Source organism: Cygnus atratus, chromosome Z (genome assembly GCF_013377495.2).
Source record: "Cygnus atratus isolate AKBS03 ecotype Queensland, Australia chromosome Z, CAtr_DNAZoo_HiC_assembly, whole genome shotgun sequence".
Taxonomy (NCBI): domain Eukaryota; kingdom Metazoa; phylum Chordata; class Aves; order Anseriformes; family Anatidae; genus Cygnus; species Cygnus atratus.
Genome location: NC_066396.1, coordinates 53550770 through 53567141, shown reverse-complemented (window position 1 = coordinate 53567141; position 16372 = coordinate 53550770). Strand labels below are relative to the sequence as shown.

The following is a 16372-nucleotide window of genomic DNA, read 5'->3' as shown; positions in this document are numbered from 1 at the left end:
TGCTAGGTGACAGCTGAAGCCATGCATGGCTTCGTGACTTTGGTGGTGAAGAAAGGTGCTGCTGCATCTCATTTCAGACAAAGGTGCTGCCCCGGTACTCCCTCTTCTACGTGGGGCTAATGAGAAGAGCTGTGGTGGGTTTTCCAGTGACGCTGATGAGAAAAGCCATGGTGGACTTTCCAGTGATACTGACGGGAAAAACCATGGTGGACTTTCCAGTGATACTGATACGAAAAACCATGCTGGGCTTTCCAATGACACAATTTTCAATGAAACAAAGAAGAAATCCCAGCCCCATGGGATTCAGCAAGGTTTTCCCCAAACTCTTTGGTCAGGCTTTCAGCACTGCTGCATAGGCAGGACTTTCTCTGTAGGTTTCTGCGTGAGGAAAGCTATGCCAGTGGTGAACACGTTGCCCAGAAAGGTCTCAGCTCCTCTGAGAATCAGGGGGTGTGCCTGAGCTCACTGCACCACCTGTCCTCAATGAGCATTTCTTTTTGCAAATCTAACAGTCACACACATGAATCAAAAGCCAAAGTAGAGTAAAAGTAAACAGGTATGTTAGTTCAGCTTGAAAGGAAGGAGAGTAAAATCTATCACAACAATTAAGCCTCCTCATTCCTCAGGTCAAACTCATCCCTAAACCCAAAGTATTCTTCAGCTGAGACATGCTTTTCCTTCCAATGCTGTTTGCAGCAGTGCTTTGCATTTTCATCTCCCTGGCACATTTTATAGTATGCAATAGTAACAGTCACCAGCACATACTAAGAGATTACTGTCTCACATCCTGAATATCCTAGTGCTGAGCTGCTGAGGGCTGCTTAACTTCCAACAGTATTAATTGAACAACCCAAATGAATCTTATTTTGGGAGGACAGGAGAGCAATACCACAGGGGCGCAAGCCAAGGCAGACAAGAAAAAGATGGTGAAAATAACATTCACAACGAGAAAATGTTTCTGACCTGTTAGTAGAGAGATCTTTTAGTGGGGAGAGATTTCTTACTTCTACAATCATATCACACAGATGATGGTTTCTGCAGACAGCATGATCACAAGGCTTTGTGGTGACTGTGCTGTGAGAAAGAAGCAAGGCCACTGCCACCTACCGCCTGTGTAAGCCAGTGATTTCTCCTGTGACTCAGAGCAAAAGGTGTTGACAGAGGCTGGTTTTGATTTGGTGTCACCAGGAAATCTAATTTTGTCAACTGATGGCAGTATCAAAGGAAGATAATTCCAATGATACTACACTTGTGGTTTGTGTGTGTGTTTTTAAGAGGTTACTTACAAATATCTGAAGTTCCTCAAGCTGAAATGTGCACACGTGCATTCACTTTGTGGGATAAGCGTGTCCTATTGTCCACGACCAGGAGATTTCCCTGGCGTAGTACCTGTAGAGCAGGATCTGCCCATTTTCCCAACATGCTGAACACATAAACAAATTCTGAGCAATTTCAGTCCCTTGTCAGTCAAAGAAAACTAATAGATTTTCCCCTCTAGACTCAAAAAGCAAGAAATGAAGATAACTAAATGTATAGATAGCAGAATTTTAGGTTCTTGATAAATAAATTGATTTTCAGACCTCTGACATGACGCCACAGATAAACATCTTTATTTGGAAGTGACTCCTGGAGGAAGGGAGAGAAAAAGCTGGACTGACCTGTCAAATTGGGTATCCTGAAGCTTCCTTCTGTGCATTGACAGGTGTTATTATGGTTATTAGCAGAAACCTGAAAAGCAGGCAGAAATCTTGGGATTTCTCAAGCCCAGAAAAAGGTCACTTCCTCTTTAACAACAACAAAAAAAAAAAGTGTCACCTCTGAAAATTCTTTCCTTTCCGAGCAGGTCCAGACTGTAAAGCACCTAAAGCCAGCAAATTCTTTCTGCAGAAGACGTGTGAGGACAGTCCTGAAAAGAGATAGAGGAGGCAGGTGAGGGGTGACTGAATAGCAAACTGCTGCAGTGGGAGAAGGTTCAGAGCAGATGAGTCCAGGGAAGAATGTAAAGAATAACTGCCAACTTTCATAAGAAAAGCTGAAAATATCTCAACACAAAGGGAACTGGATGGTAACCTTTGTTTTAGATATACAACTGTACCACCGGGTCGTCAAATCGCATAAGCAGCCTTCATATAAGAACTAAAGAACTTATGATATGCACTTCGAAGAGGGCAACTGGTCTGAGCTACCTTTCACACATATATTTCTTCCCGGAAATTAGGGACACCCAGCATTGTGATAGTGAGCATACAGAAACCAGTAATGGGAATCACATTTATATTGTGATTCCACTGTATACAACTGCTGTACTGTGCTTGTGTCTTGATGTCAGCATATTGCCATAACATTCTAAGTCCTAAGACTAAGTCTAAGTCCTGTGTAATGCCAAATATCTTCAGATAAATAAGCTTGGTATTAAACTTTATACCCTTCTTGTTTAGAACATCTGGAAGAACCTTGTCAGAGAGTATTGGTCTCTGACAGGAGGGCCATAAATGAGTCCAAGGTGAAAGAAGAAACCATTGCTGAAGGCAAGACCTCCTGTTTCTAGATTACTCGTCACAGGCCACTGGACTGAAGTTTTCCCAACAGGAAAGCACATATCTTTCAGACTCAAACACTGAAGAGTTGATTCATCAATAGGTTACCAGTCATAGACCTTGAAACTTTAATAGCCACAGTGAAGCCTGAAAGGAATTTAGAAGCTTGCCTACTCCATTCAAGCCCCATCTTGAATTAAAACCGTAGAGACTAGCCTCACGGTATTCTTCAAGCTCCACCCTAACTGCAAGACCTTTTAATAGGCTTACCATTGGTCCACTAGACAAAATTTAAGATGCAGATGATGATCACTTTTTCAGAGGTCCAAACATGAGCCCAGGCTTTACAAGTCTTTCCTCCCTGTACAGTGTGAGGAGGCAGCTACAAGAGAAATAATAGATAATTTTGGGCTACAGGCAATAAAAGCCTTGATACACAATGTTGAATGAATCAACAGTGGCAGAAGTGTGGAGAGATTTAATTATGACAATATAATATGTCTATTCACAGGAGAAGTCCTTGAAAATTTCCTTCTGAATATCCATTTTAAATGTTTTCTTTGACTTCTTCAGAAAATTGAAGATGACTTTCTTTTGTAAGCTGCTTCTAGAGTTTCATGGTGTATCAAACACCAATTTTGTTACATGTTTTTTCCCTGCACACTTTTAAACTCCTTTGGAGTGTGTAATACTGCAAGGCTTTCTGTCCAATTTGAGCAATAAAATGCTGCAGTTAGATCAAAAGGAGATCCCTGTAAGAAGACACAATTTCTGTTGAAAACATCAAACAGGCACAAAAGGAAATCTGTAATAGTGATTACTATCACAGTATCTCTTGAATCATGTATCTATTTTGTTTTGCTGCCTCTCATTTACCAATCAGTCATTATCGTGGCTAAGGTATGGCAAATAAACTGCTGTTTAACGCAGCAGGGGTAACATTCCCAAACTTGCGGTTGTGACACAGCACAAGCATCAACATTCTTGGGCAGATTGTATTTTAGTTGTTAAAATCAGACGGTAGCTCAAAAGACCCCTTTCCATCTTTCCAGAGGCAGCCAAAGGTGTGAACTGCCAGGAGGCAGAATAGCCTATAGACTAAAATCCTACAACAGATCTCAGGAAAGGAACCAAAAAGGTCGACTACAAGTAACTGCCTTGTTCCAAAGAAGCATGGGATAGGAGCAGTCCTTTGAAATGGATTTAGAAACCGGAGTTGCAGTTGTAGTTTTACCCAAGGAGCTACTTGGCTTTCCTTCTTCCTACACTCAGACTGGGATTTGGTTTGTATTTTGTTCAGCTGTACAACTTCAAAATTCGTATCAGGCACTCTGCCTAGGTTTACCCTACATAGGGCTGAAAGCAAATCAAATCTCAGCAAGACAGAAGTTTTTAAGACCATTCTAGTGACAACAGAGACAAAAAAGTGATGGGAAGTAGAGGAGAAAGAAGGGCAGCAACGAAGCATTCCCTCAGCATGACAAGCAGTAACCCAACCATGCTGTTACTTTCCCCTCCCTTAAAACACAGGGTCCACAGTGTTCTACTCTAGGCCGCTGAATAACCCAATTAGACAGGGAAATCTCATACTTTAAAGAGGGGGAAAAATTAAATGCTACATACAGCTCAGATAGACTCTACTAAAATAAATTGGGGCAAATGGAGGGCAGCGTGGAAGCAGACACTTCTCTTTTCAGAAGCAGCACTGATGTTCTGCCTGCCGTAACATCAGCCCATTTCAAGAGATCTCTCTGTCCAGATTTTAAGGATGGGACACTTCTGCCAACTGCCAGCAAACCTCCTCAGGTTGTTTCCTTTATAAAACAGCCTTCAGCAGAATGCAGCCACAGGCATTTAAACAATTATTAGCTATTTCACCTGCAGTTGGACAGACACCACTCACAAAAGCCTTTGACATCCTATATTCTCACTTCTTTTTAACTCTCAATTGCACTTCTCTGAGATGCTAACGAAACTGCTGCTGTATGCAGATACCAGCTGTGGCCAACAGAAACAGGAAGTGACACAGTACATTCGCACAGCTGATTGTGTGAACGTAGTAAATCCCACTTAAAAAAAAAGAAAAAAGAAGGAACTTTGCTAACAATTAGTGATTGCAGCGGAATGACAGGCAGAGAAAGATCAGCTGCTGAAAGTCAATTGGTTGTTTTAGTGCCAGCTGTTTTTACACTTCATAGCTCTGTGTGACAGCCCGCATCACACCTAGCCCTAGCAGCACTGCACCTTGTAGAGAAAACAAAAGTCTCTCAGTCTTACCTTACTAGCTACTTCTTTTGCTGTGTCGCTTTTCTGAAGGGTTATAAAAGAAAACACTTGCAGAAAGGGCACGACACGGCTGCCAGAGTGTAAAGTTGGTGGAGATGGGAATCCTTGGCTGGGGTGGAAGGAAGCAAAGCTGAAAGCTAAGAGCAAGATGTCACTTTTACATTTGCAAAATTAGTTGCCACAAGGTAATGGCTCATTGCAGCCAGAGGAGAGGACTTCCCATCCTCTGCTTCTGGCCCTGCCCTTGTGTCAGAAGCAGCATTTTGCAGAGAAAATGGAAATAATTCACTAAATGGCCACAGGTGCCAACTGTATAGCAACACTTCTTTAAACTTCTTTTCCTTGTCAATTTTGAATTTGTGCTTTTTCGGTTTTAAATATAAAAAGTAACAGCAAAGACTCAGAAACACTACCAAAAAAAATAAAAATAAACAATCAGCATCTAAACAAGGAAACTGCTCTATAAAAAGATACAAAATGTAAAGATAGATTTGGCAAAGTCCTGGGAAAAGAGGAGAGAGAGCAGTTAAAAATCTAACACACCATTTGCTTTTTATTTTTAATCAGGAATAATAAATGTACAGAAAAGGATGCATCAGCAATTTTTGTTCATTTTAAGTATATGAAATGCCAGGGAAAGTAGATACACAGCATGAGTGAGGTCAGAAGTATCAAGACTGGTTCTAAACATTTCAGAATGTCATGCTAACAGAATATTAAGGGAAGTTTTTAAAGCCATCATGAACAGGGCTTGATTAACACCAGAGCTAGATTTCACACTACACACAGGTTTGACATGGATGGAGAAAAGTCATTCTCCTCATGTCTATTATGTCAGGGAATTTCAGCTGTGAAGGCTACAATAACGTTAGCATGATGTCATTCTCTGATTTTGAATGAGTCTGTTGACTAAACAAATTATTGGACAGTAAGTGCACACTGCTGCACCGAATGTTAAATTCATTTTTAGAAAGGCTCTTAATAAGGCTGAAGGAGAGGCAGCAGCATTTGAGATATTAAAAAACCAGTCTAGCACCAAGCAACTCCCGAAGTCTAATTCCATATCTGCCCAGATGCCTTTTGGGGAAGGAAAAAAAAAAAGTAAGAAAGAAAAAGAAGGAGAAAAAGAAAACTAGAGTATGCTGTAATTAAAGCAGAAAGAGTCCAGCACCCCAGACAAGGAAGAACAAATTTCTTCATTTCATGAAGCTACAAACGTATTTGAGATGCAAGCTAAGACCAAAAATTTCAAAGACGAGGACAACATTCCACCCATGACAGTGCTTATGGGATGGCATACTCCAGCATGCTGGGGATGACTGTGTATTGTTAGGGCACTTTTGAAAAGCAGTCACCCTAAACAGTATACCGCCTTCTTGATCCTGCCAGCAATCTGGTAATATGCACGTTCAGTGCAGTACTGTGTTTCAGCAGGGCTTTTAAGTACCCTCAGAACAAAATCCTCTACAGCTCCAGTTAGCTACACTAAGGAAATATCCCCTTCTCTCTCACACACACGTTGGTATATGCTACTCCAAAAGAAAAGGCTCATTTACAAACCTCACCAAAAGGGATCCAGGAATTAGACTTTTTGCAGTGCTTTGAAGGCATAACAAGCTGAGGTTGGAAGTTTCCCAGGCTGAAATATGTAACTTATCTTTTTCTACGCAAGGCAGTGCTTGCAGGTATTCTTAGCTGGCCTAATTCCGCTCCTTCTGAAACCAAAGAAAACTACTTCCTTGGGATCACCTAAGCCAATATTAAATGCCTTGACAAAGTTTTGCACCAAGTGTACGACAACCTCAACTTCACTCTCAGCCAGATTCAGTTCCTATCCCGTGTAAGCATAAGACAGCCGTTGTTAGAAAAAAATAAAAATTGTACAGATTTTAAGTGCATTTTAACCCTGCATCCTTTCCTCTTGTAAAGCAATTCAGATTTCATAAACTAAATGCACATTCTAATTCTGAGATGCTTGCATTTTCCGTATATTAAAAACATATCGAACTGAAGTGAAAACGAAGAAAAATATGTGGTGTCCTTTGTATGACAGCTTATTTACTGGTTTAGAATTCTGGACAGTCTCACACAGAATTAGAGAGCATTTAGTTTTTAAACTAAATGTCTTGGCCTAGCAAAGTGAAAGCTGACGTTCATGACTGTTAGGCAGGTACTTCTACAACTTCAAAATAGTCATTGGGCAGAATCACATAGCCTTTTCCTGACAGTATGTCTTTTTCCTTCTGAAACTGAACAATCTCCCTCAGTTTTTCAATTTGTCTTTCCTGACGCCGGCATCGCTGTTGCGCAGTCTTGAGCTTCTTTCGCAGTTTTTCAACTTGTTCCTCCAGCTGCTGAATTCTTTTTCGCTGATGAACTGTATCCTCTACGGTATAGTTGTGATCACAAAAAACTGCAAGATTGCTAGGGGTCTGGAGAGGAGGCATCAATAATCCAATACTTGGATCTACAAATCTGGCATCTATTTGAGCTAAATGGAAAGAAGGAGTTGATGGAGAGGGCAGTAGCACAGGAGCTGCTGGTGGTGGTGGCGGTGGTGGTGGCGGCGGAGGTGGCGGTGGTGGTGGAGGTGGTAGTGGATCTTCTGGCTGTTCTGGAAATTCTTCAGCCTAAAAAAAAAAAAAAGAAAGTACATTTGCATGCTTAACATTGTTTACAACACAATTCCATTACTACTGCTCCAGTATAATATCAACAACCATGACTAAAGTTAACGATAAAAAAAACTACAAGGCCTACATTTTCAAAACTGGCCAACAGTTCCAGGCCTGTTTTTGTATGGCTTCTGAACTGGAGGCGTTTTAAGCAGCACAGTTTCCAACGCTCTTTGAAACTCAAGTCCTTGATGTCTCAAACAAATCAGAAACTGAAGAACCTACAAATCACCATCACTTTTGAAGACTTAGCTCAAATACATATCCAGGATTAGCTGAGAATTCAGGATGCAGTTCCATGAAATAGAGCTCAGCTGACCTGGTAACTCATCACGGCCATCCCACTCCCCTTCGTTCCTCCTTCCTTCTACTGCATCTTACCATAATATACTTTGAACTCGCCTGCTAATTTAGACAGGAACAGAGCAGAAGCGGATAACCTTCTGTTGAAGTAAAATAAGAATTATCCCACTGAGGGAGATCAATAAGCTGGCAGAGCAGAGAAGGTTGACACAGCAAGACCTGCCTCTTAACACCTGGAGAAGGCTGTATCGCTGTTCTGGTACTGCAGCACATGGGCTTGGTTTCAAGAGACATAATGAGCCAAAACAAACAGCTCTTCAACCAAAGCAGCTCTCACAGCTCTGCTATTTACCCTTTGCTAAAACAGGCATTTGCTAAGATGACAGAAAGCTACTCACTCTCCCACCATCGCTACAGGAAAGCTCTGTCCTTTACTAAAGTCAGAGCCATGCAATGAGAGGTATGGGCTACACCTGAGCTGGAATACAGGAGGAGGGAGAGTAGGAGCATGGCTGGCAGACTGGACAGAGAAGGGAGAAGCCCAGCTCTCCCTCCTGGCAGCAGCAGAACAGCAGATGAGCTCAACCCCACAGGAAACTGCAGTCTTTATCATGCTGCTCTTGATAGGCTTGGCACACTCGCATGGTTCATGACAAAACAGACCTCTCACCGCTTGAACGGAGGACAGAGCAGACAAATCACATTCTTTCTGCGCCAAAGGAACATATTTTAATTCAGAAATGCTTCTGTGCACACAATGATTAAAAAAGAACTGCTCAAACAGAACAGCCTGAATATTACTGGTCAAAAAAAAAAAAAAAACCTAAGAAGTTCTCAGTGAAAGAGGCACCGAAACCAATTTTGTAACTACCTATCTCCAACAATATTACTACAAATAAAAGCACAAAGACCAAAGGCATTTACAGTGTTGATTAGTTGATTATTAGAGCCATTGTCCATCCTCTCATCACACTGTGAGATCCACATCATTAAGTTCCTTGACTTAATATAAAAAACAGCACTTGATAGGGGGGCTAGGCAGAGCAAATATAATTCTGGTACAAACTACATACAGTACATGGCAGAAAGGAACTGAGAAGGCAGTTTTGCATTTGGTATTGAAGGGAAGTTTCATTAGCGCTCAGGTATTACTGATCACTTTAAAGTACAAAACCAGCCAACTACCAGTTTCATTTCTCAACTAAAAGAAATCGCTGCTAGCAGTGTGCCTATCTAATTCACATATGCATATTCTAAGAAGCTTGACCCTGTCGACAATGACTCTCAAACTTCTCTGCTAAGAAAACTACAGGCCAAACACATAATATGCAGAGAGAAATTCACCTCTGTTGGAAGCACAAACAAAAAAATCACATTGTTGCTAGACAGCTGAATTCACCAAGGCATTTATCTGCAGTTCATACAGCACATGGTATCTTTATAAATATGTCCTTATGGTCACAACATACAGCAAAGAACTGATCACTCGTATCACTGACATGTCACAAGTGAATTGCAATCAATTCTCATAGCCAATAAATGGTTCTTCAAAGAAAAAAAAAAAAAGTATAGGAAGTATTTCAAACTTCATAATGAAAAAGATAAAAAGTTGTATTTCAAAATCAGTGTGAACTCAACAACCAAAGAACAGCTAACACTAGTAGTATCCTTCTCTGATATTACGTAATGTCTTGAAGGGAAGTGACAGGTCATTGAAAGTTGCTGTGAAACAAATAGAAATCGCACTAAATCGTTCTCCACAATCAAAAGGCATCCTTTCATGTTTTTGTAGAGCCAGACACCATAACGAAATGGAGAATGCGGCTCACCATTAACCCTGGTGCACTGACGGCATTTTCGTAGATTACCCTGTATACCCATTCTTCAGCTTTCAGACTGCAAGAAGCTTTGCAAACAACTTCAAGTGACAGAGACAACATGTCATTCAGATTATGGGGAAGAGAAATCCAACAAAACTTTAGTGCAATTGTATGTACCTGGAACTTGTCTGTCTGTCTATATACCTTGCGTTTATGTTCTCTTGCCTATTTTCCACTTGTCATTTTCCAGATACGCTCCCTTTTCATTTCTGCAATAAATCCAATGTTACATACAAAAACAACAACAACAACAACAAAAAATCAAATAAGCACAGTCCCAGTTTTTATTTGTGCAGTTCATCCCTTCACAGTCTTTCAGCCCTAGACCTATCATGTCCATTCTTTCCTTCCTCTACCATGGAGTGGGAAGAAATCTGCCATTTGGTATCCTTTACAGGAATCAGAAATCAATCTTGTAGCTCTCACCTTGCGGTTATTACGTCTGCAAGGAAGAACTAATAACTGATTTGCAGTTACAGCCAACTGCTTCAGTAGCAGTACATCTCACAGGAGAGTATCACTGGAAGTTTGGGGACAGAAGTTGAGGGTCCAGCCTGCCTTACGAGAATAAGGTAATGGTTAAGGTAAGGCAGAGCTGGTGTCAGGACAGACAGATCCCAGGTGCAGATGCTGTTTTGCTGTTCTGATAACTTACTGCTTTAACTCTTTTAAACCAGAGGGGAGAGCCCTTTAGAAGGTAGCTAGATTTCTGAATGACAGTCCATCAAGTCTTTAAGGTTATCGGCAGCCAGCATCGGAGAGCAAAGCGCGGCTTACAGGTGTCACTGAGGGCTCTGTAAGACTCCCAGCACACCACAAACACAGCCGAACAACTTCACTTTGTGAAAGTTCTGGAGCGCCTCGGCTTTACCTTTTCATTGGGCTCGGTGTAGCAGAATATCGTGGGCACCGCGTTCTCCTTCAGCAGCTTGTTGTTGCACTCCCTCTTGAAGCAGTCGGGCGTGAAGTGCTCGGAGCAGATGCTGCTGTACTTGGTGGGCTTGAAGTTCTTCCTCTTCACGGCCGCCTCCCACTTCTTGCACAGGTCGGGCCTCGTCAGGGGGAACCTGCGGGCGGGCGAGGGGCGCGCTCAGCCTCCCTCAGGGCTCCCCCCTCCATTTTCTGTCACAGCTTCCACCCCCCCCCCCCCCCACCACCAACGGCCGCCGGCGACCGTTGCGCCGCGCCCCTCCCCTCAGGCGCGTCAGGAGGCCCCGCCCCGCCCCGCCCCGCCCGCGCTCCTCACTTGTGGAAGGAGATGGGCTTCTCTTTGTCGTATCGGTTCCGGCAGCGGTAGGCGGAACACGACTGCACCATCCTGCCGCCGCCGCCCCGCCGCGGGGCGAGGAGGGGCTCGCGGCCGCCGACAATTCACCGCCGCGCCGCCATCCTCGCCCTGCCCCCGCCCCCCCCCCCCCCCCGCCGGTGACCCTCCGAGAGGGACAGCGACGGGACTCGGCCTCTCCCGACTCCAAGATGGCGGCGCCAGCTTCAGCGCAACTCTCGCGGTGGCTCCGCGCGCCGCCTTCGCCCATTGGCGGCGCACCGCGGCGGGGCGGGGCCTGGCCGGCGGGGCCTCCAATCGGGGGGCTGCGCCCGTGCGAGCGCCAGGCGAGGCCCCGCCCCCCTCCCCACCCTCAGCACCACCCCCCACTTTCCCCTCACGCGGCGCCCGGCGGCCGCATCTGGGCAGCGCCGGGCGGGGCCGGGTGGGGACGGGGATAGGGACGGGGATAGGGACCGGGATAGGGACCGGGATAGGGACGGGGACGGGATAGGGACGAGGCCGTGAGGCTCCCCCTGCGGGTCCGGGGTCCGGTTGGCCTCCAGGGGCTTCCCGGCTGCTCGAAGTTACGCAAAGCACCACCAGGCGGCCTGCCTCGCTGCAAAAATATAGATATATATATGTATAAACATACAGAAATATATGTATATATATAACGTACAAAACATGTAGAAAGTATACACAAATACAAAATATACACAAATAAAAAAAATAAATATTATTACATCCATAGCAGCTCTGTTGCATTCACTGAAGCTTGTCCCGCAGGTCTCTCATACCACCGCGTGTCAGACACCAATCTAAATAAGTCACTGTGTTAAAAAAAAAAGTGATTTTAAGTTTTTCTGAAGCAGCCGCTGCGCCTCGCGTCGCTGTGTGGGCTCCTTTCTGACCCCGACGAGCCCGTCACCCCATTGCTGTCGCAGTGGGTGCTGCCTGTCTCACCTCACCTGTGTGCCTGAGAAGGGCTACGGAGCTGGTGAAGGGTCTGGAGCACAAGTCCTGTGCGGAGTGGCTGAGGGACCTGGGGGTGTTTAGTCTGGAGAAGAGGAGGCTCAGGGGAGACCTCATTGCTCTCTACAGCACCCTGAAAGGAAGGCATGGGGAGCTGGGGGTCAGCCTCTTCTCACAGATAACCAGTGATAGGACTGGAGGAAATGGCCTCAAGTTGCGCCAGGGGAGGTTCAGGTTGGAAATGAGGAGACATTTCTTCTCAGAAAGAGCAGTCAGGCACTGGGACGGGTTGCCCAGGGAGGTGGTGGAGTCACCGTCCCTGGGGGTGTTCAAGGAAAGGCTGGACGTGGTGCTTAGGGACATGGTTTAGTGGGTGACGGTGGTGGTAGGGGGGGTGGTTGGACCAGATGATCTTGCAGGTCTCTTCCAACCTTAATGATTCTGTGATTCCTCTTGTGGTGGCCTCAAGCCCAGGTGGACCTCTCCAGCTTCTTCTCTGCCCTCCAGCCTCCAGGAGGTCGTTTTTTCCCCCATTGGCCTCCCCTCAGCACTGTCCCCACGAGGGGAGGCAGGAAGGCTGCATGAGCCAGGGCAGGAGGCTGAGGCCCCCTGTGCCATGAGGCAGGGGAGCACACAAACACATGCACCATCCTCCTCCTCTCCAGGTGAGAGGCTTTTACCTGGTGGCTTTCCTCCTCACCATGGTCCTCCCATCTCCCTTTTCTGGAGACCCAAGCACAGCCTGGGGGAGCAGCAATGGCAGGGCTGCTCCCCGGGAAGGGGAAGGCCAACGAGGTGCACAGGGTTCCCAGCATCACCGTCATGGTCCTGTGGCATCTGCGCCAGGCGGGTGCTGATAGCGGGAGCCAGCCGGCACGCCCTTGGCGGGCAAGGTGACGGGATGGGTGCAAGGTCCGCCCTGCAAGTCCTGCAGGAGATGGTTCCAGAAACTGGAAGGGAAACAGAGCCCCAGCGTAGGTCCAAGGCCTTCCCCGGAGGTGGGGCTGCAGAGGGGAGCAGCTGCAGTGCAGCTGGGCAGGGACCGACGGCCTCGGCTGCAGACTCGGTGCCCCAAGGTAGGCGAGCCAAGGCCACGAAGGCGTTGGTGCACTTGGACTCCTGCCTCTTACGGCCCCGAAGCGGTGTGTCTGGGGCAAAGTCCTTCCTCGCCTGGTATCAGCGTCTCTGCCTGCCCCAGGTCCTGCAGCAAACCCTGACACAGCAGAGGCACGACGTGGACATGCAGGTGGTGAAGCCACAGCAAAGTGTGGCAGCACTGGGAGTCCCAGGAGGAGAGGGAGGAGAGGCGCCTGGTGTCCTCCTGCAGGGGCAATGGCCTGGGGACAGCAGCGGGCAGGTGGCTGAGGGGGTCACACAGCAGTGGGTGAAGTCACGGATGGGGAGAACTGGCAAGCGTGTAGGCAAGCCCCACATCTGCGTCAGCACGACGAGCAAGAGCTCTGCCAGGATCATGTTAGCATCCCGAGCAGAAGGGATTTCTAATGGACTGGGTGGGAAACACTTTCCTCATCCTGTAAGAATTTCGGAGGCTTGGAGAGGGGCAGCGAGGAATTGGCTCAGATGGAGACAGCAAACAGCCCCCAAAACGAAAAGCAGAACCTGCACATTTCAGTGATGTTGACAAGATGTTTAACATCTTTCAAAACCCATCTCTAAAGTTTTTTCTTTCTTTCCTCTTTTCCTTTTTACTCTTCTTTTCTCTTTTCCTTTTTTCTTTCTTTTTCCTTTTTTTCTCTTTTCCTTTTTATTTTCTTTTCTCTTTTCTCTTCTCTTCCCTTCTTTTCTTTTCTCTTTCCTTTCCTTTCCTTTCTTTTCTTTTCTCTTTTCTTTTCTTTTCTTTTCTTTTCTTTTTTCTTTTTTTTTCTTTTCTTTTTTCTTTTTTCTTTTCCCTTTCCTTTCCTTTCCTTTCCTTTCCTTTCCTTTTCTCTTTTCTTTTCCCTTTCCTTTCCTTTCCTTTCCTTTTCTCTTTTCTTCCCTTCTCTTTTTTCTTTCCTTTCCTTCCTTCCTTTTCCTTCCTTCCTTCTCTTCTCTTCTCTTCTCTTCTCTTCTCTTCTCTTCTCTTCTCTTCTCTTCTCTTCTCTTCTCTTCTCTTCTCTTCTCTTCTCTCTTCTCTTTTCTTCTCTCTCTTCTCTTCTCTTCAACCCTCTTCAATCCTCTTCTCTTCTCTTCTCTTCTCTTCTCTTCTCTTCTCTCTCTTCTCTTCAACCCTCTTCAATCCTCTTCTCTTCTCTTCTCTTCTCTTCTCTTCTCTTCTTCTCTCTTTTCCTTCTTTTATCTTTTCCTCCTCTCCTCTCCTCTCCTCTCCTCCCTTTTTTCTCCTCTTCTCTTTTTTATTTCTTTTCCTTTCCTCTTTTCCCATAACAAAACCGACATTACGCCCGCGTCCTGCACACGAGCAGCTCTCGCTCTGACAACCCTCTCCTCTCCCCGCAGCCGAGCGCTCCCCGAACCCGCTCCCGGTGGGCGCCGCCCCGCTCGGCGCGGGACCCTCCGGGGCACGGCTGCGGCACCACCGGGGGGGGCCGAGCGGAGGCGGGACCCCCTGGCCGGCGGCGGGGCGGGCAGACGGCGGTGCCGGGGCGGGGCGTGGGGCCGGCGGCGCCGGGAGGCGGCTCAGTCCCCGCTGCGAGCCGAGGCCGCCGGGCCCTGCGGAGCAGGCGGCGCCGCGCAGCGCCCAGCCCGGCCCGCCCGCGCCGCACCGGAGCCGCGCCGCGCCCCAGCGCCGCCGCCGCAGGGCGGGCACCGGAGGACGCCGCCACCGCCACCACCGAGCAGAGCCCGGCCCGGCCCGGCACGGCACGGCCCGGCACGGCCCGGCCCGGCCGCCCAGGGCACGGCGGCGCCCGCTGACCGCCGCCCCGGCCGGCCGGCAGCATGAGCGGCGGTCGGAGCGGGCGAGCCGCCGTGAAGATGGAGGCGCCGTTTTACCCCGAGGAGGGGCTGGAGCTGCTGCCCGACTTCGTGCCGCTGCCGGGCTTCGCCGCCGCCGCCGGACCCGGAGCCGAAGCCGCAGCAGCGGCAGCAGCGGCGGCGGCGGCGGCGGCGGCCGGGGGCCCGAAGCTGCTGCTGGGCGCCGGCAAGAAGCGGGACCTGCCGCCCGCCGCCCCCTCGCCGCTGCCGGGGCCCTTCGCCCTGCGCCCGCCCGGTAGCGCCCGAGGCAGCGCCGCGGCCCTGCGCCTGCTGCCGCCCGCTCCCGCCGCCGCCGCCGCCGCCGCCGCCGCCCCGCCGCCGCCTCCGGGCTCGGCGGCCGGCTCCGGGGCCGGGGCTGCGGGGAGCCGCGGCGGCCCGGAGGCCGCGCTGGGCTCTGCGGCGGAGCTGCCGCTGCTGAAGCTGCCGCCGGCCGCCGACCTGGAGCAGCTGCTCATACAGGGCGGCGCGGGGATGGGGCCCGGCAGCCCGGGGACGGCGGCGGCGGCGGCGGGGGCCGGCGGAGGCTCGGCGGCGGCGGCGGGGACGTTCCTGTACCGGCAGCCGGTGACGCAGGAGCAGGAGGGCTTCGCCGACGGCTTCGTCAAGGCCCTGGCCGACCTGCACAAGCAGAACCAGCTCCTGGCCGCGCCGCCGCTCTCCCCGCCGGGGCCGTGCTGCCCGGCCCGCCCGGGGCCCGCCGCCGCCGCCGACCCGCCGGCCGTCTACACCAACCTGAGCAGCTTCAACCCCGCCGGGCCGCTCAGCCCCTCGGGCAGCGCCTACCCCGCCGCCTCGGCGGCCCCGCCGCCCCCTCCGCCGCCGCCTCCCCCTCCTCCGCCGCCGGGGCTGCCCTTCGGGGCGGCGGGGCTGGGCGGCGGGCGGCTGCCGCCGTCGCGGTCGCTGGAGGAGCCGCAGACTGTCCCCGACGTGCCGCCGGCGGCGGCGGGCGGCGAGGGCGGCGGCAGCGCCCCGACGCCGCCGTCGCTGTCGCCGCTGGACGCCGAGAGCCAGGAGCGGCTGAAGGCGGAGCGCAAGCGGCTGCGGAACCGCATCGCCGCCTCCAAGTGCCGCCGCCGCAAGCTGGAGCGCATCGCCCGGCTGGAGGAGAAGGTGAAGGCGCTCAAGGGGCAGAACGCCGAGCTGGCCGCCACCGCCAACCTGCTGCGCGCACAGGTCACCCAGCTGCAGGGACGGGTCCGCAGCCACCTCTCCTCCGGCTGCCACATCAACGCCGGGGCCGCCGCCGCGCCGCCCCGGGAGCCGCCCGCCGAGCCGCCCGCCGCCCCGGAGAGCAGCGGCGCCTGCTGAGCGCCCCCCTTACCCCCCTTACACCCGGTGTCCGGGGTGCTGCGGCACCCCCCCCCCCCCCCCGGCGTCCTTTCGGAGCCCCCCGAGGGGAGCAGGGGCAGGTGTTGCTTGAGTGAAGTGCTTGAGGTCTGTGGAGATTTCGGAAATTAAGGTAATTCCTGTTTACAGAAAGACTGAGCTTTTATTTTCACGTGGGGATAAAATATATATATA

General features: G+C 49.6%; 1 protein-coding gene across 1 annotated transcript; it reads right to left on the bottom strand.

Moving 5' to 3' along the window:
• Positions 1-5363: 5363 nt before the first annotated feature.
• THAP1 (THAP domain containing 1) lies at positions 5364-11098 on the bottom strand. The gene is made up of 3 exons (XM_035564252.2): positions 10928-11098; positions 10553-10748; positions 5364-7453 (listed from the first exon to the last, which is right to left on the bottom strand). Exons 1-3 carry the CDS (start codon positions 10996-10998, stop codon positions 6986-6988), a joined length of 735 nt encoding a protein of 244 aa, XP_035420145.1. The 5' UTR covers positions 10999-11098; the 3' UTR covers positions 5364-6985.
• Between the last annotated feature and the right edge of the window lie 5274 nt (positions 11099-16372).

Excerpts from the sequence above, each read along its gene's own strand:
- THAP1 (XM_035564252.2), bottom strand. The coding sequence starts at position 10,998 with ATGGTGCAGTCGTGTTCCGCCTACCGCTGCCGGAACCGATACGACAAA. Across the intron at positions 10,749-10,927 it reads AAGCCCATCTCCTTCCACAA|GTTCCCCCTGACGAGGCCCG; the intron begins GTGAGGAGCGCG and ends GCCCGCCCGCAG. Across the intron at positions 7,454-10,552 it reads ACACCGAGCCCAATGAAAAG|GCTGAAGAATTTCCAGAACA; the intron begins GTAAAGCCGAGG and ends TTTTTTTTTTAG.